The following is a 17,149-nucleotide window of genomic DNA, read 5'->3' as shown; positions in this document are numbered from 1 at the left end:
CCCACCTAACGAAAGACTGTTTCAAAGAAGGAGAGTTCGCCATTTTAAGCCGGAACTTAAGAGACACATGATTGTAATGACAGTGCCGACGGCGCATGGTCTTTGGAGCTCTGCTTCGTAACATGCGCCCTTGTACTCTTCAGAGGCTTTGAGGTCCATGAGAAGCATAGTGTAAATCGCCGCTCCCCAAGCCATTGAAATCCTGAATGCTGCCATTTGAAGTTGACAGGAGCTCATCGTATCCGAAAGCAGCGTTCTCGTAACCGTGCCACTCAGACAGGGATGTATCTTTCACTGCTAGAGAGCGATCATTCCATACTTGCGGAGGAAATTTATTTCTCCTAAGTAGGGGGCGGGCCAGCCGGTCGCCGCAAGGCCTGAGACACCTAAGTGGACGGAATGCTAATTTCCATCATGCAATGAAATGTGGTAGGAAAGAACCAAAACACAGCAAAAAGAAGAATATCACAAGGGACGAGGACTCGGGCGGCAAGACGGGACTACCAGAGGGGACGATTCTTGGTGAAAGTTGATGCGCGTTGCAAAAAGGACAGAACTCCAAGCGAGCCTGTTGATGGGGACGAACAAGGCCCCGATGCTCTGGAGGAACGTTGGCCGAACTTATGTGCACCGCCGTCATATGAAAGTCGGGATGTGAGAGTTCAAGAACAACTTGGTGGACTTCAAGCTACTTCAAGCTGGGGAGCGCTTCTGGAAGCAATGATTCAATACGCACACGCCCTCGCTTCGAGCGCTGCAGATAATGTCAATTGATCGTTCTATTGAGGCTGCTTTAGCCTACGTAGTAAACCAGAAGCCTACCGGCGCAGTTTCGAACCCCGGGAACTATTATCTCACCTTGACCAAATAGCTGGCAACACGTCGCAAGAGTATTCAAGGGTGACACCTACCATATTTCTACTGTGCTTGCTTGGCTTTCGCTCGAATCTGTGCCTTACTCACCATATCCAAGCTTCAGCGGACGTAGAAAATGACAATAGGCTAGGATTCCTCGTCCTCTTGTAGTGAACCCACCTACACTATCCACGGAATGGTTTTCTTTTGCGGTGATGCATGAGCATCGTTGCAGATTGGGCCCAGGCCACCTGAGGTCGAATTATGCTGGGTGGTAAAGATGTGTTGGCAAGGCTGCGAGGATCGGATGGAGTATATGGATCAATACCCACCTCAGGCTGATGCTGGTGCGTTGAGAATCCTGATGTGTCAGGATACCAATACAATAAAAGGGTTGCTCTTTCCAGGCATGCGTGATTCTGGAATGAAGTCGTCGAGAACCGCACTGCTACCATGGGTGGGAGGGCTTAAGCCTGATAACGATACCTGTCCCATTTCTTTGCGCGTTGGTATTGGAATCAATCCGAATGCGGCACAAATTCTCTTTGGGATTTCAACTTTCGCCGGCCACAGGTTTCGGCGCGATCAGGACGGGATGGGGTACTCTTCGAGCCTCATAAGTTCATGGGCTAAGTCAGGATGGGATCACTCATACGTTGGCTTTATTTAACGCGATGCAAAGACCGCCACTTTTGCCCAGATATCTTGTGGCATTAAACGCTCGCACACACACACACATATATCTAGCATTTATATAACGTTGGTTTCTTGTCACATTGAGTGAAGCAGAGGATGAACGCCGGGTGAAACGATGGAACTGTCAAAAGAAATACCGATTTTTCGTACGTTTAAAGAGGTGATAAGAGAAAATTTGCTTTGGGCAAGCTTTTCAGTGCCTCAAATGGACAGATATATTCATTCTGATACGGGGTGGAAGCGAATTGGGGAACTATGGAAAAGAGCAAAATCAAAAAGTCTGTGGTCGCAACGCTGTCATTTTGTCCGACCCGGGACTAAACGGCAGTGCAAGGGAAGAGTGATCATAGATCCGTTGAAGCCCGAGCTGTACTTCGCCGTAGCGAAAGGAAATCTCGTCCGAGTCCAGAAAGATGGAAGGGTGACCTGGCGAAACTTTGCGATCCCCCCTCTGATCGTGGATAGAACGCGCAAGGTAAATAGGAAAATATTTCAATTGGCCACAAACATCCTAAACGACTTGACTGAGATCGACAATGATTGGAGCCGCCTGCCGGCCTTGGAGGAGGATTCGAGTCCCATCTTTGCTGGACTGAGGGCTGTACAGAAGGGTAGGATCAAATGGCACTTGATCACCATACCAAGCGCCTAGACCTTCGGCGTCATAAGAAACAACTGGTTGGTACTCCTTGGGAATAACGAATTCTAATTTGCCATTGAAGAACATTGGTAGCCCAGTGCGTTTTATATCGGTTCCGAACAGTGGAGTTCTTCCTGCAGTGGATGAACGGATGTCAGACTTCCACCACTCCTCCTCCCCCTTGTTTTGCGAAAGAACATAAAATGGACACTTAATCCAGGACGCGTCCAAGTTATGCCCCGCATCTGTTTTGGAACGATGTATATCTGCTGCGCCAACTTTTGTCAAGGGAAGGGTAGGTCGAACGGATACAGGATCAGGGATGCGATAAGAGCAGGCAGGGGGAACAGCGGGATTCATAATCCAAAATTTGAAATCCGTTACACGATAATGCGCAATGAGTTCACATGAATCTGTCGACCAGGTGAAAGCACTGAGGCCATCGAAAGCGCCGATATAACGCGCTCCTGGAGAAAACCCAAGCGTGCGACGGTGAGGAATAGTGAGCGTGTCATGGCGAGGGGAATCATCCGAGTGGGAAGGAGGAGATGCGAGGAGCTGCATGTGCGGGGTGTCCAGAATGGATATGAGAGTCATGTTGTCGTACCACGAGTTACCACTGTTCCATGGGACTCGTATGATAAATAATCCGTTATCTGATACTCGAGTTACAGCAGGAAGAGGGCCGTTGGGAAGAGTGCCAAGATTAATGAGGGTCATATCATGGCTAAGGATGGTGATATTCCCCTCATTGTCCTCGGCAGCAACTCGGTGGCCATGGACAAATTCGATCCAGACTGGATGGTTGGGTGGATCGAGCTGGAATCGGGAAATCGTGCGCTGACGGTGAATATCGGCAAGCTCGATGACACCGCTACCAATACCGAGAGCTATATGATGACCATCAAGGGAGAGTGCTGCACATGTCACAATACCATTACGAACATCAGGGTCGTTGAATTGAGCATCATACTCATCACGACTGTCAGCCTTCTTTGGCAAATTAGGTAGCTTCGCCTCCATGACCATTCGAGCATGGAGTAAATCCTCACTCAACGGGATTCTGTGCCCGGAAAACTCGCCGGAAATGGTGAAAATCCGGACGGGATCGGAGAGGTGGCCGTACAGTTTGTACAAAGGTGATGAGGGCGGGGTGAGAGGAAGGGTTGATCGATGGAGGTGCCATGGTGCCGAGGAAGTCACATAAGCGCCGGACTCCCAAGACGCATACTCCACTGATTGTTTCTCTCGAGCTTCCCTCAAGAGTTTGAATGAATCATGGTCCTGTGTGACATTACATTATTTAAAATAAGCGTGGCACAAATGAGTTCACTTACAGTGAATTTATCAAATCCATCGGGGAATCTCTGATTCCGTTCATTGGATGGTGCCAGGTGCATAAATGTAACCAAGTTTCGTGTTAGGAATGTATTAAACTCATTCCGCAAATTGGACTCTTGCGCAAAGAGTTGTGAGGGGTCTAGGTGTTCTAATAAGTATTGACGAGCATATCGGAGATGATGAGGGAGATGATGTTTTCTCTCCCAAAAATCTCCCCATGTCCGTTCATCTCCTAAAGGGAGAATGGCAGGCTCCCCAAACACATCCCGCTCACAACTATTATTGAAAAATTGGAGGAGCGGTAGTCCGAGGAAATACTTATTCACATCTTTGATAAAGAATACTTCGTCATCTTCATTACCAATCAAATCCCCCGTTATGAGCTCTTTCATCGTTGCATGATAGAATTTGACACCCTTCGGGTCATCCGAGGATCCTTTTGAGGAACGCTCCAAGCCACTTGCTTCAGAAAAATCGACAATTGAGCTAATTGGTTCCAATATGGCTAGGACCTCTTCCTCGGTGATTCCTAATAGTTGCGACATGGAAAACACACTCAGTGGCTCAAACGCCACAATTATTGTGCCAACAAGTTGGCGATATTTCTCGGCTATATGTGGAGGAACTCCGGATGAGTCGAACATATAGGCACGGCGAAGTATGCGCAAGTACTCTGAGTCGACATCAACAGGGGTGTCGATGAGGTGACGGAAGTATTCGAACTCAGATCGAAGGGTTGCACCGCGATGAGTTCGAACAGAGACATCCCGGACTCGGATTGAGGCGATAATAGGCAATCCACGACAGGCCGAGGCAAATGCGTCGATATCCTCTTTTGACGGTTTCCAGGAAGACTTATTGACGCAACCCCGAAGGCCTTCCTCGACCATGCGGCAGATAGTGTGGAACTTCTCATCCTTCGCGACAGTGTCCACATCTTCATATGGTATGACAAGGCCCTGAGCCCGAGCCGCATCCCAAGCTGAGATGACCGATGACTCTGGACGACTGCTAACCAACACGGCAAATGCAGCCGGCAGTTCATTGAGGATGAGTACAAGCTCCATTAAGGACTCGAGTTCCTCCTGAGCCCCACACTCGTCCAGTCCATCCAAGATGATGATGAAGCGCTCCTCACCCAGAGACAAGAGTTTGTGCATGGGTTCGACGATCCAAGCTCTCATCTGCTTCTCCAGAGCAGAGCCTGGAATGCGCTCCAGTGAAGAAGGCTGTCGAAGCTGATTGGCAAGAAGGCCCTCGTACTCGGTGTTAAACAAGGCAAGCTGGCGTGCAAGAGTAGAGGGGAAGTGTTCAATCGAATCAAGTCCTGTTCCCTTTTGGTTCTTGTCCCAGAAGAAAGACGCTGCCAAGCGACGTTGTTGGGCAAGCGTTGAGGCGACACTCATCGATATAGCAGTCTTTCCAGTGCCCGGAGAGCCACGAAGCCAGACAAATCGGTGTTCCTGTTTCTCCAAATGATCGAGTATCGATTCCTGAATCCGGATACGGGTGTTTTCCAGGCATTTCGACTTGCTTTTCACCGCAAAGTATTCCGCCTTTCCTTTGTAGAGTTTCGAGAGTTCACCTAATATATCATTAAATTCCAAGCAGTGAAATCAGGGGAAAACAACGAACGGTCTACTGATGACTGAATTGTGTGGAGAAGGTTCAGAGTTGTCGCAGCGGTCTATGGGGTATGCCCAAGTCAGTCATCGGACAGTCTGAACACCAACGAAACAAACCGTAAAGCGGGAGACAGCATCACCGATGCAGGACTTCACAGCGCTTATTTCCTGGGTTATCTCAGTCGCTAAATTTACCCTCTTGGCAAGTTTTTGATGTTTGAGTGCTTCGATTTGCCTCAACTGTTGTTTAAGGGCTCTGTGACCAAAAGTTGGGATTTAAACGAGAGAGCGATGAAGCAAATGCACATACAAGTTGAATCGTTGAATTAGGTCACCTATCTCGGGGGGAACCTGGCCAGTCCACAACAGGAGGGGCCTAAAGATCGTTTCGTGAGCCTTTCGAACTTCATCGTCTAATCCCTTGAGATCTTCATCATTGTTGCCAATGGTCTGCATGTCGGAAAGACGTGAAAACATCTAATCAATTTACACAATCGCAACATTTACGAACCTCGTAAACTTGGAGCCACGACAGGAGTATACTTGGTATCTGATCGATGTTTGGAATGGGGACGAACTTAAGAGCAGAGGCGGCAGTTTGGAGGACATGCCTTGTGGTGGCGATGATTGTTTTCTTTCCATCACCAGCGGGAACGGGCGAAGATGACGCTGTTCGGTCTATTGGCGATGGGATATTTAAGCTCTCGCCTGGTTGTGCGTGGAAGATGTGCTTACCGGGCATTGTATGAGAGATATCGATGGTCCCCTCAGGGAGGAAGGGTGATGGTGATGGATTCGGGGATGGCGGATCAGGCGTAGAGAGGACAGATTGTTTGGGGTGGGGGCCCTTGATTGGTCGGTACGACGGTTGGGATCGGGGCCGGGACTTCTTCTGAACAGCTCAGATATAGCTTGCCGCAAAGGCCTCCTCTCCTCTAGATCTCGAGAACTGCCACCGGTTGACGCAGTAGTAGTAGATTTAAGACGAGATTCTTCAAATATATCACGATCTCCACTAATGGCTACATCCTTTGCAGTTGGGGGAGGATTGATCTGGATGTTGGGAACAGGGGTCGAGGGTTGCGATGGACCGCCGGGACGCTTGGAAGAGTGCCGTCTCTCGAAAAACCGAGAGAACCCAGATCGGCCAGACATTGTGCGTTAGCAATTGCTGAGGGGGTGTTGAACAGTTGGAACAGGTAGGCCATTCACCCCACGACAAATAAAGCAGGATGGCAAATACGAAATGCCCTTTGTCGGCACAAAGCCGGGACGTTAACAACGTTACCGAAATCATTTCGCTGGATAACAAACTCCGAAAGTCTGCTTGTGTTGACCATGCGCCTTTGGGTATTTTGCAAACGATGCAGATTTAGCATGGAAATTGAGTCCTCAGCTAGGAGTTATCTCAGGCTGGTCTGAGGAAGGCATCACTAACACGGCGAGAATCTCGCGAACGTGGTCTTGTCCTCATATTTCTATAGCGAACTATGCTCGAACTGATTCCGCACAACCCAGCATCGATATCCTGGACCCCTACACGATGAGGGTGATATCCTGACCTGTTCTGGTAACTTGAGTCAAAGCAGCTGTGTTGAGGCACATTGCCAGAGGGAGGGAACCATATGAAATGCTGATGTCCGTGTGTCTGACTGGATGTGTAAGAGTCGCTCGACGCATGTCACTCAAAGTAAGCGTTATTAGTAAAAGCTGACGCTGTGTTCATATTTCCTTTTTTGCCTTCCCACGTTGTGCCTTGTACATAATCATTTTCTCTCTTTTGGCCACCGTTGGTCATAGGACGGATTCAGACGGAATGCCATAGGTCGATCCTAGTTGTCCGTCAGTTCCAATCGATGGCCTCACTCCTCACATTTCTGGGATTCGTGCTTTCTATCTCTGAATCTATTCAGAGCAACAAATATCGTCAACAAGGTGAAGGCATTCGGGCTTAATAAAGTTAAAGAGGGTTGGGATGTTACCAAACGAACGTCCAGCTTGACAATTTCAAGTACAGACCAGCGGGGACATTACCGAAGGCATTTCAAGCTATGTGCGTTGCCCAAACTTGTGAGTCCCTGAAACCTCTGGATTGACTTGTGCTGATAGGGTTTCGGGTATAGATTGCTCTTCAACGGCAGTATCTTATTTTGGATTATGGGACGGCCTGATAGTGGCTCAATCGAACCGTACAACGTTCAGTAAACTGCTACACTTCCTAGTAATTTTTCCTTTCGGCATCTATGAACCGTACGCAGGCAACATCGGCCTTACAACCGGTTCCTCAAACATTTTATGCGGCATTGTCCTAGTTCAGAAGTTGATGTGAAATTCCTCTCCCTAACTCCAATTTTATGTCTGATCATCATCCATAGCGCACCAATGGCTCTCTGTGTCTGCTCCAATGCTGGCGCTTCTTGCAACAATTGCAATTGAAGGGATCAATGTCTTCACACCCAAACCCACGCACGATCATTCTCGCTAAGAGCTATCTGCTCAGTCCTCGATTAGCTGCAGCGTATCACGATCCGTTCTCGCTCTCACGGCCCTATCCGATCGCTATAGATTCTCCAACTTATAACTAGGGTTCACTGTCTCCTGACACTGCAGGACCTGAGGGACTCCTCGAATCCTCTCTCGCTCGCCCCTGCGAACAGCTCCGCGGTGACATCCCATTGCTTCTACAAGAAGTCTCTTGCAAGGCCACGTCACCCCCGCTCAGTGGCTGAGCGGCGAATTGCCACTGGAACTCAGCTTGTGTTTTATGCGAGCGCGGTATTGAGCAGGAATCGCAGAGAATGCTGTAAATGTTTTGAATGCATCTTCCAAGTATTTTTGATAACTGAGGTTTATTTAATTCTTGCCGTTGTCCCTCGCAATCCATTCTCACTGGCCTCTGGCATTATGTTTTGCCATAGATGGTTATTATATTCTGATTTACTTGCTCGCCCAGCTTAATTCTGGACATGGACGTGAGACAGCAGCTGCCTGATGTTTTGCATGGTGGCCTGGCTCACTTGGCACAAGTAGTCGGGTCTGACGGATGAATCATTGAGTGACATGCGACTCGGATCTCACTGGTAGTACAGTTACCAGGTTCCCCAAAGCGCTAGGTTATGAGGGAGCCGGGGTAGGCATCGAGAGGTGGCAAGGAGATTGTCAGCAGGAACTTGAAGGAACCATAAACCTTTCCAGGAGTTGCATGAGGGAAATACTGAGGGAATTGAACCCGGCGGCGTCAAGCGGGATGAAGCCAGAAGCTGGCAAACGACAGAGAATCTTGACTGTACGTATATTCGAGTTGATCGGTTGTTTCGTCTGGATCCTCATGGGGCGTGGAGCTTTGCCGCTCAGCCTTAGAAGATCTTTTTCCCTTCAACAGTACTGAGTATGGGATGCTACTGACCCATTCTTATGAATGCTATAGGATATTAAGTGAAGCGGCGTACTGACAACACACAATCCTAAATGACGTAGTAACAGAAAAAAGCTCGAGCTTGGGGACTAGCAAATGAAGAGGAAGAAATCGCAATGACACTGAACGACTTGGCTAATATCGATGACAATTGGAGCTGTCGTCCGGAAATTGAATCCCATCCCTGCTAACCGGAAGGCGGTAGAGATTCGTGGCAACAAACGGCACCCGATCACTATACCGGGTCCCTCGATGGTTGACGTCACCCGCCACAGAACCAACGGATGGGTTTTGCGGTAAACCATATCAGTAGTCCCTTGTTCACGTTTCCGATCTAAAGCGGTGGGGTTCTCCCTGCAACAGACAAATAGACGCTGAGGTCTTTGTGCATGTTTGGTGAGAGGTCGTAAGATGGGTGGTTGATCCAACATTCATATGAGCCATTCCCTGCATCTGCTTCGGAAAGATACACGTCTGCTCGAGTGGATAACGGATCATTAGAAGCGAGCAGGTGGCGGGGACTGTGGGATTCGTAATCCAAGAACCTTCAGCGGACGTAGAAAATAACAATAGGCTGGGATCGCTCGTCCTCTCGTAGTGAACCCCAACCATTTCCCTCTGGTGAGCCATCACTTACTGATATTTGGGTATACTTTCACAATTGCCATCATAAGTTGGAACGATTGAGTGGACCTGCCTGCACTCTCCGCGGGAAAGTTTTCCTTGTGCGATGATGCGTGAGCATGCACTACTGGTAGCATGTTATTAAGAACTAGAAATGCCCCGAAAGTTACCGATATTGGGCCCAGGCCACCTGAGGTCAACTTCTATCAAATTATCCTGGACCGTGCAGCAAGATTGCGAGGGCGAGGATCGGATGGAGTACATGGATCAGTAGCCACCCGGCGCGTTGATGTGTCAACACAATAAGCCTGATTCTGGAATGAAGTCGTCGAGAACCACGCTGCTACCGTGGGTGGGAGGGCTTAAGCTTGGATAACTATACCTATCCTATTTCTTTGCGCATTGGTCTTGAGACTAATCCGAATACGGCGCAACTTCTCTTCGGGTTTTTAACTTTCGCTGGCCACAGGTTTCGGAGCAACGCTCGCGCTCGCACACACACATATACCAAGCGCTTGTAGTACGTTGGTATTTTTGTTACATTACTTATGTGCAGCTAAGGATGAACGTCGGGTGAAACGATGGATCTGGGAAAGGAGAGATCGATTTTTGGTACGTTCAAAGAAGTGACAACGGAAAATTTGCTGTTGATTAAATTGAGGAACTATGAAAAAGGCAAAATCAAAAGATCTCTACGGTCGCAACGCTGAGCATTCATTTTGTCCGACCCAGGACTCGACGACAGTGCAAGGGAGGAGATCTGTTGAAGTATTCGAGCTTTATTTATAGTGCCGTAGGGAAACGGAACCTCGTCCGAGGGATGTGGGAGGGCAACTTAAACTTCGCTCTGGCAGCGGGCAAGATGCGCAGGGTAAATAGGAAGATGACTACGAACATCTTAAACGACTTGGCTAAGATCAACAACAATTGGAGCTGTCTGCCTGCCTTGGAGAAGGATTCGAGTCCCATCTTTGCTGGACCGAGGGCTGTACAGACGGGTAGAATCAAATGGCGCTTGATCACCATACCAAGCGCCTAGACTTTTGGCACCAGAAATACCACCTGGTAGATACTCCTCAGGAATAATGAATTCTACACCGCCATTGAAGAACATTGGTTGCCCCCTGCGTCCTCCATGGGACCCTAACAGTGGGACTCTCCCAGCAGCGGATGAATAAATCTCTTCCTCCTGCACGTTCCCCTCCTTTGTGTCCTCCTCGCTTTGCAAGAGGACATAAAATGGGCACTTGATCCAGGACTCGTCCAAATTACGTGTTTCGGAATGATGTATATCTGCTGCGCCACCTTCTGTCAACGGAAGGGTAGGTCGAGTGAATACAGGATCAGGGATGCGGTGGGGGCAGGCGAGGGGAAAAGCAGGATTCATGATCCAAAACTTGAGATCCGTCACACGATAGTGCGCAATGAGCTCACCCGAGTCTGTCGACCAGGTGAAAGCGCGGAGGTCATCGAAAGCGCCAATATAACGTGCTCCTGGAGAAAACCCAAGCGTGCGACGATGGGGAACACCAAACCCAAAGTTACCTAAGTTGGAGCTGGGAGAAGCAAGGAGCTGCATGTGTGGGTCACCCAAAATGGACACGAGAGCCATGTTGTTGTACCAAGAGTCTCGTGGAACCCGTATGATGAATAATCCATTATCTGATACTCGGGTTGCAGCAGGACTGTTGGGGAGAGCACCAAGATTCACGGGGGTCATATTGTGGGTCAGAATGGTGACGTTCCCCTCATTGTCCTCGGCAGCAACACGGTGGGTGCCATGGACAAATTCGATCCAGACTGGATGGTTGGGTGGATTGAGCTGGAATCGGGAAATCGTGCACTGATGATCGATATCAGCAAGCTCAATGACACCACTACCAAAACCGAGAGCTATATGATGACCATCGAGGGAGAGTGCTGCACATGTCACAATACCATTACGAACATCAGGGTCGTTGAATTGAGCATCATACTCATCACGACTGTCAGCCTTCTTTGGAAAATTAGGTAGCTTCGCCTCCATGACCATTCGAGCATGGAGTAAATCCTCACTCAGTGGGATTCCGTACCCGGAAAACTCGCCGGAAATGGTGAAAATCCGGACGGGATCGGAGAGGTGGCCGTACAGTTTGTACAAAGGTGATGAGGGCGGGGTGAAAGGAAGGGTTGATCGATGGAGGTGCCATGGTGTTGACGAAGTCGCATAAACGCCGGACTCCCAGAGCGAATATTCCACTGATTGCTTTTCTCGAGCTTCCCTCAAGAGTTTGAATGAATCATTGTTCTGTGTGACATTACATTATTTAAAATAAGTGTGGCACAAATGAGTTCACTTACGGTGAATTTATCAAATCCATCGGGGAATCTCTGATTCTGTTCATACAATGGTGCTAAGTGCATAAATGTAACCAAGTTTCGCGTGAGGAATGTATTAAACTCGTTCTGCAAATTGGACTTTTGTGCAAAGAGTTGCGAGGGGTCTAGGTGTTCTAATAAGTGTTCACGAGCATATCGGAGATGATGAGGGTGTTCTCTCTTCAGAAAATCGCTCCATTTTCGTTTATCTCCTAAAGGGAGAATGGAAGGCTCCCCAAACACACCCTGCTCGCAACTATTATTGAAAAATCGGAGGAGTGGCAGTCCAATGAAATACTTATTCACATCCCTGATAAAGAATACTTTGTCATTTTCATTACCAATCGGACCTCCCGTTATAAACTCTTTCATCGTTGCATGATAGAATTTGACGCCCTGCGGTTCCTCTGAGGAACTTTCTGGAGAACTTTCCGAAGAATGTTCCAAGCCAATTTCTGAAGAAAGATCGACAATTGAGCGAATTGGATCCAATATGGCTAGGACCTCTTCCTCGGCAATTCCTGACAACTGTGATATAAAGAATACACTTAGTGGCTCGAGTGCCACATTGATCGTGGCAACCACTTGGCGATACTTCTCCGCGATATGTTTACGGACTCCAGATAAGCCAACCATATAGGCACGGCGAAGCACACGCAGGTACTCCAAGTTGACATCAACAGGGGCATCGATCAGATCACGAAAATATTTGAACTCGGATCGAAGGGTTGCACCACGATGAGTTTGAAGGGAGACATCCCGGACTCGGATCGAGGCAATAATGGGCAACCCACGACACGCTGAGACAAATGCATCGACATCTTCTTTTGACGGTTTCCAGGAAGACTTGTCGATGCAACCCCGAAGGCCTTCCTCCACCATGCGGTGGATAGTGTGGAACTTTTCTTCCTCAGCAACAATGTCCACATCCTCACATGGTATGACAAGACCCTGAGCCCGAGCTCCAGCCCAAGCCGACACAACGGATGACTCAGGCCGACAGCTGACCAACACGGCAAATGTGGCTGGCAGCTCATCAAGGATAAGCACTAGCTTCATTAAGGACTCAAGTTCCTCCTGAGCCCCACACTCGTCCAGTCCATCCAAGACGATAATGGAACGCTCCTCACGCAAAGATAAGAGTTTGTGCGTGAGATCGACAATCAAAGATCCCATCTGCTCTTCCAGAGAAGAATCTGGGAGGTCCTTCAGTGCCGAGGTCTGTCGAAGTTGACTAACAAGGAGGCCCTCGTACTCGGCGTTAAACAAGGCAAGCTGGCGTGCAAGAGTAGAGGGAAAGTGTTCAATTGAAGCAAGCCCTTCTCCCTTCCGATTTTTATCCCAGAAGAAAGATGCCGCCAAGCGACCCTGTTTTTTGAGAGCCGAGGCAACGCTCATCGATATAGCAGTTTTCCCAGTACCCGGAGAGCCACGAAGCCAGACAAATCGGTGCTTCCGTTCCTCCAAATGATCGAGTATCGATGCCTGAATCCGGATACGGGTGTTTTCCAGGCATTTCGATTTGCTTTTCACCGCAAAGTATTCAGCCTTTGCTTTGTAGAGTTTCGAGAGTTCACCTGGAATATCATTAAATTTCAAACAGTGAAATCAGGGAACAACAACGAACGGTCCACCGATGACTGAATAGTGTGAAGGAGATTCAGAGTTGTCGCAGCGGTCTATGGTTGCATGCCCCAATCAGTCAACGGACTATCTGAACACTGACAAAACAAACCGTGAAACGGGAGACAGTATCACTGATACAGGACTTCACCGCGCTTATCTCCTGGGATATCTCAGTCGCTAGGATTACCCTCTTGGCAAGCTTTCGGCGTTTGAGTGCTTCGATTTGCCTCAACTGCTGCCTTAGGGCCCTGTCATCGGGAGGTGAGATTTGGATGAGAGAGCGATAAATTAAAAGTGAATGCGCATACAAGTTAAATTGTTGAATTAGCTGGCGAATTTCAGGAGGAACCTGGCCAGTCCACAACTGGAGAGGCCTAAAGATCGTTTCGTGAGCGTTTCGAACTTCATCGTCTAATCCCTTGAGATTTTCGTCATTGTTGTCAATAGTCTGCATGAAAACATGAAGGTCATATCATTAGATCGCAAAATCGCAACTCCCAGCTACGAACCTCATAAACTTGCAGCCACGTCAGGAGAATATTTGGTATCTGATCGAGATTCGCAATAGGGACGAACTTAAGAGCAGAGGCAGCAGTTTGGAGGACGAGCCTTGTGGTGGCGATGATTGTTTTCTTTCCGTCACTAGCAGGAACGTCCGAAGGTGGCGACGTTTGACCAATTGACGACGGAATATTTGAGTCCACACCTGTACGTCCTGGTTGTGAGTGGGCCTCAGTGTTGCTATGGATGACGTGTTCGCTGGACATTGTATGAGGGAGGGGAGATGGTGATAGATTAGGGGATGGCAGATCGAGCGTAGAGGGGACAGTATCAGAGGCCCTCGATTGGTGGATATGAGTAGGATTGGGACTGGGGCTTCTGCTGAATAACTTAGATACAGCGGACAGAAAAGGCCTCCGCTGCTTCGGAGAACGCCCAGCAGCAGTAGGAGGCTTAAGATAATATCCATCAGATCCACCATGGTCTCTGCGCGTGGTTCTATCGTTTTCAGCCAGGGAAGATGTGTTCTTGAGGCTGGGAACAGGACCAGGAGGCGCAGGAGAGTGTCCCCTTTTGCTTTTGAAAAACTTAAATCGACGAGACATTGTGTATCAGCAATCACGGAGGGTATTGCAGGCAGAGAGGAGAGTTGAACAGCCCCAACCACACGACATATAAATATAAAGCAGTACTGTCCTGACCACTGCCAAAGTAGGACAACAAGTATCAAAGTACCTTTATGCCGGCGATAGATTGTTAACTACGCTACCAAAAGTATTAGGGCCGATAACGAAATCCAAAAAACCCACTTGTATTTACTGCGCTCCCTTGAGTATTTTTGCAAGCGGCTTTTTTAGCACGGTCTCCGTCGTTGATGGTTATTTGGTTCGGACCACCGCTCCCTGCCACAGCGAACAACTCGGTCGCTTGGATTCCGAGTCATACCAGAACAGCTCTGGATGGTTTCCTAGCTCCTCGTATAGGAATCCAAGCTATTGACGGTGGGCTGTGTCTGGCTAGATGGCTTTGTGTGACACCGACATAAACTGGACGAAATTTCAGCAACAATTACCCACTAGTTTGTTGGGTTACCAGCCAGTATATTTTAATAGAGCTGATGCGCAAAACATTTCAATCGTCGCGCGCTTCAAGGCTATTCCTGTTGGGCTCCTCTCTGTAGTGTCCACTTTTAGCTCTAATTGGCGACTTCGCACCTCCACCCAAGTAGCAGAAGTATCCTATTTCGCTGTCGTTCTACTTGAAGATGGAATGTCTAGTCTTCCACGCATATTGGGCACTACTGTCCTCAAGAATGGGTGGGTGGAGGATGTTAATACTTCGAGTGATGACGAATTCCCGTCGGCACAGGATGGCCTAGATCAGGCTCTGTGCTCTCATATGGCAATCACACGAGCGCACCACAATGGACTTCTTGTCAGTCCCTCCCCTGCCTAGAAATCGTGCTTTATCGATTCCCTCTGTTTCTTCTGCTCATGTGCCTCCCCGTGACACACCAACATAGCTCCATCGGGTTGCCACTCTTTAACACGCTAACGTCCAGCTCTCCCGTTTCTTCCTCAGAGCCACCAACTCGAAAGCATCCCAAAAAGTGATTTGTCTCCTCTTCTTTCCGCCAACCCACTCTGCTTCCGACCTGGTGAGGAGTAAGTTTGACATTGCTATCTGGATCTATCCAGAGCATCAAACATCGTCAAAGTAAAAGGCATTTGAAGGGGGTCAAATAAACAGTCTGACAACGACGGAGGGCCTGTTCTGCTCAAAAATTTTCAAGTGCAGATCTTCATGCCGAACGAAGATAATCTGTTCGGAATGCGGCTCCTTGTGCTCACAGCATTCTCAGTTCATATTTCTGCCAGTCTCATGGGAGCAATGTTTCTCAATGAGCATAGGTGGATGTCGGACGGTGATTCCATGAGTGCAGCAACCTATGCCAGGAGGATGCTTGGTTTAACTAATCTGTGCAAAGAAATCTTGATGTGGATAGATACGAGTTATGCTATTGCTTCCACATCCTTGTTCGGGGTGGTGGTGCTTCGCCGTTCGACTTCAGAGCTGGAGGACTCGTGTTGTTCCCCTCCACTGTTAACTTTTAATATTAAAAAATGTCAAGCGCAGTCATGTGCAAGTCGGGGGACAACATGTAATGCAGCGGCGGAAAGACGCTCGAGCTGGGTGACTGACAGGTGGGGACGAGGGAGTGGCGACTTGCTAATTTCGACAACAATAGGAGCCGTCATCCGGCCTTGAAGCAGAAACCGAGTCCTATCCTTGCTGGACCGGAGGTGATAGAGACTTCGTGATTCGCAGCATCAAACGGCACTCGATCACCATATGGGGCTCCTACGCGACCCACCCTCCGGTGGGTACCACCTGGAGACAGTAGACTCTGTTCCGTCAAACCACATTGGTCCCTCGCTCATGTTTCCCACCCAGATCAATGGGGTTCTCCCTGCAACAAACGAATAGACGCTAAGGTCTTCGTGCGCGCTTGGTGGGAGGCCGTAAAATGGGATGCAATTGAGTCGTGCATCCGGTTCGGAAAAGTGGGATGAGATGTGATGAGACTGTGGGATTCGTCCAAGAACTGACATCCTTAACTAATGAACTCGCCTGGCTCCGTCGGCTAAGTGAAAGCGCTGGCTCCATCGGGGGCGCCGAAGTGCCGCGCTCCAGCAGGAGGCCCAAGCGCGCGACGGGGAATGGTTAGCAAAGGATTCGGGTGGAAGGATGGAGCGGAAGGGTCGGAAGGGGCTGAACGTGCGGGTCGTCAGTATGAGCGTCATGTTGTCGTACCAAAGCGTGTGACATCAATTTTCCAGCAGGAAAGGGGCCGTTGAGATACGGCAGCTGCTATGGACAAAACCAATCTAGGGTGGTTGGGTAGAACCAGGGAATAGTGCACTCATGGTCAACGTTGGTGAGCTCGATGATACCGTTACTAGAATCGAGGGTGAGATAAGAACTTCATCAGGGGAAAATACTATGCTGCACATGTCACAATGCCGTTGGTTGAATTGGGCTTCGTAATTGGTCTCCTGCGCACAACCTTCTTTGGCAACTTTGACCGTTCGCGCTTTGAGTAAAGTCTCACTCAACGGAATTGTGTGTCCAGAAAATTCGCCAGAATATGGTGATGAGGATAGAGTAATATGTTTGTAGTAAGGAAGATGACTGTTCCGATCGCGGATTGGGGTTGTTGCACGGTTTTCCTTGGGTAGCTTGAATGAATTGTAATTCTGACATCACATTGTCAAAATACGCGATATCAATGGTTTTCACTCACATTGACTGGACGGGTATGAACCGAGCCAAGAGCATTGTCGCCCAATTTCGCACAAGGGAGGCATTTCTTCCATTTCCATTCAACGGGAGTGGTGGGCAATCCAGCTCATCATTGTCGAGAAATGGAGGGAGCGGCAGTTCAAGGAAATATCCCTTCACATCTAC

The 17,149-nt window shown here is 48.8% G+C and overlaps 5 protein-coding genes across 5 annotated transcripts; 1 reads left to right on the top strand and 4 right to left on the bottom strand.

The window, feature by feature from the left end:
• Positions 1-1,793: 1,793 nt before the first annotated feature.
• EI90DRAFT_172956 (uncharacterized protein) lies at positions 1,794-4,371 on the bottom strand. The gene is made up of 3 exons (XM_039052086.1): positions 3,859-4,371; positions 3,529-3,808; positions 1,794-3,475 (listed from the first exon to the last, which is right to left on the bottom strand). The coding sequence occupies exons 1-3, from the start codon at positions 3,888-3,890 to the stop codon at positions 2,063-2,065; spliced, it is 1,725 nt and encodes a 574-aa protein (XP_038919227.1). The 5' UTR covers positions 3,891-4,371; the 3' UTR covers positions 1,794-2,062.
• Positions 4,372-4,881: 510 nt separating this feature from the next.
• On the bottom strand, positions 4,882-5,061 carry EI90DRAFT_2848715 (uncharacterized protein; the record flags this gene model as incomplete). The annotated part of the gene is made up of 1 exon (XM_039053734.1): positions 4,882-5,061. A coding segment is annotated over one exon (180 nt), but the record flags the coding sequence as incomplete, so codon positions are not given.
• A 7,720-nt stretch (positions 5,062-12,781) lies between these two features.
• EI90DRAFT_2852662 (uncharacterized protein) lies at positions 12,782-13,075 on the bottom strand (the record flags this gene model as incomplete). Its single annotated transcript, XM_039053754.1, has 1 exon — positions 12,782-13,075. A coding segment is annotated over one exon (294 nt), but the record flags the coding sequence as incomplete, so codon positions are not given.
• Positions 13,076-13,538: 463 nt separating this feature from the next.
• On the bottom strand, positions 13,539-14,557 carry EI90DRAFT_3045662 (uncharacterized protein). Its single transcript, XM_039059425.1, has 3 exons — positions 14,491-14,557; positions 13,690-14,416; positions 13,539-13,628 (listed from the first exon to the last, which is right to left on the bottom strand). The coding sequence occupies exon 2, from the start codon at positions 14,160-14,162 to the stop codon at positions 13,710-13,712; it is 453 nt and encodes a 150-aa protein (XP_038919224.1). The 5' UTR covers positions 14,163-14,416; positions 14,491-14,557; the 3' UTR covers positions 13,539-13,628; positions 13,690-13,709.
• Positions 14,558-15,153: 596 nt separating this feature from the next.
• EI90DRAFT_3045658 (uncharacterized protein) lies at positions 15,154-16,439 on the top strand. Its single transcript, XM_039059424.1, has one exon. It carries the CDS (start codon positions 15,485-15,487, stop codon positions 15,947-15,949), a length of 465 nt encoding a protein of 154 aa, XP_038919223.1. The 5' UTR covers positions 15,154-15,484; the 3' UTR covers positions 15,950-16,439.
• The last annotated feature ends 710 nt before the right edge of the window (positions 16,440-17,149 follow it).

This window comes from Cantharellus anzutake (assembly GCF_015039405.1).
Source record: "Cantharellus anzutake strain C23 chromosome Unknown EI90scaffold_11, whole genome shotgun sequence".
Taxonomy (NCBI): domain Eukaryota; kingdom Fungi; phylum Basidiomycota; class Agaricomycetes; order Cantharellales; family Hydnaceae; genus Cantharellus; species Cantharellus anzutake.
The sequence above is the reverse complement of the archived record's forward strand: the minus strand, read 5'-3'. Positions and strand labels throughout refer to the sequence as shown.

Bases quoted from the DNA above. Each gene is read 5' to 3' on its own strand.
- EI90DRAFT_172956 (XM_039052086.1), bottom strand. From the start codon at position 3,890: ATGAAGATGACGAAGTATTCTTTATCAAAGAT. The intron at 3,809-3,858 runs GTGAATAAGTAT...TTTCAATAATAG, and splicing joins AAGTATTCTTTATCAAAGAT to TTGTGAGCGGGATGTGTTTG. The intron at 3,476-3,528 runs GTAAGTGAACTC...AATGTCACACAG, and splicing joins ATGGATTTGATAAATTCACT to GACCATGATTCATTCAAACT.
- EI90DRAFT_3045662 (XM_039059425.1), bottom strand. From the start codon at position 14,162: ATGGTGGATCTGATGGATATTATCTTAAGCCTCCTACTGCTGCTGGGC.
- EI90DRAFT_3045658 (XM_039059424.1), top strand. From the start codon at position 15,485: ATGCCGAACGAAGATAATCTGTTCGGAATGCGGCTCCTTGTGCTCACA.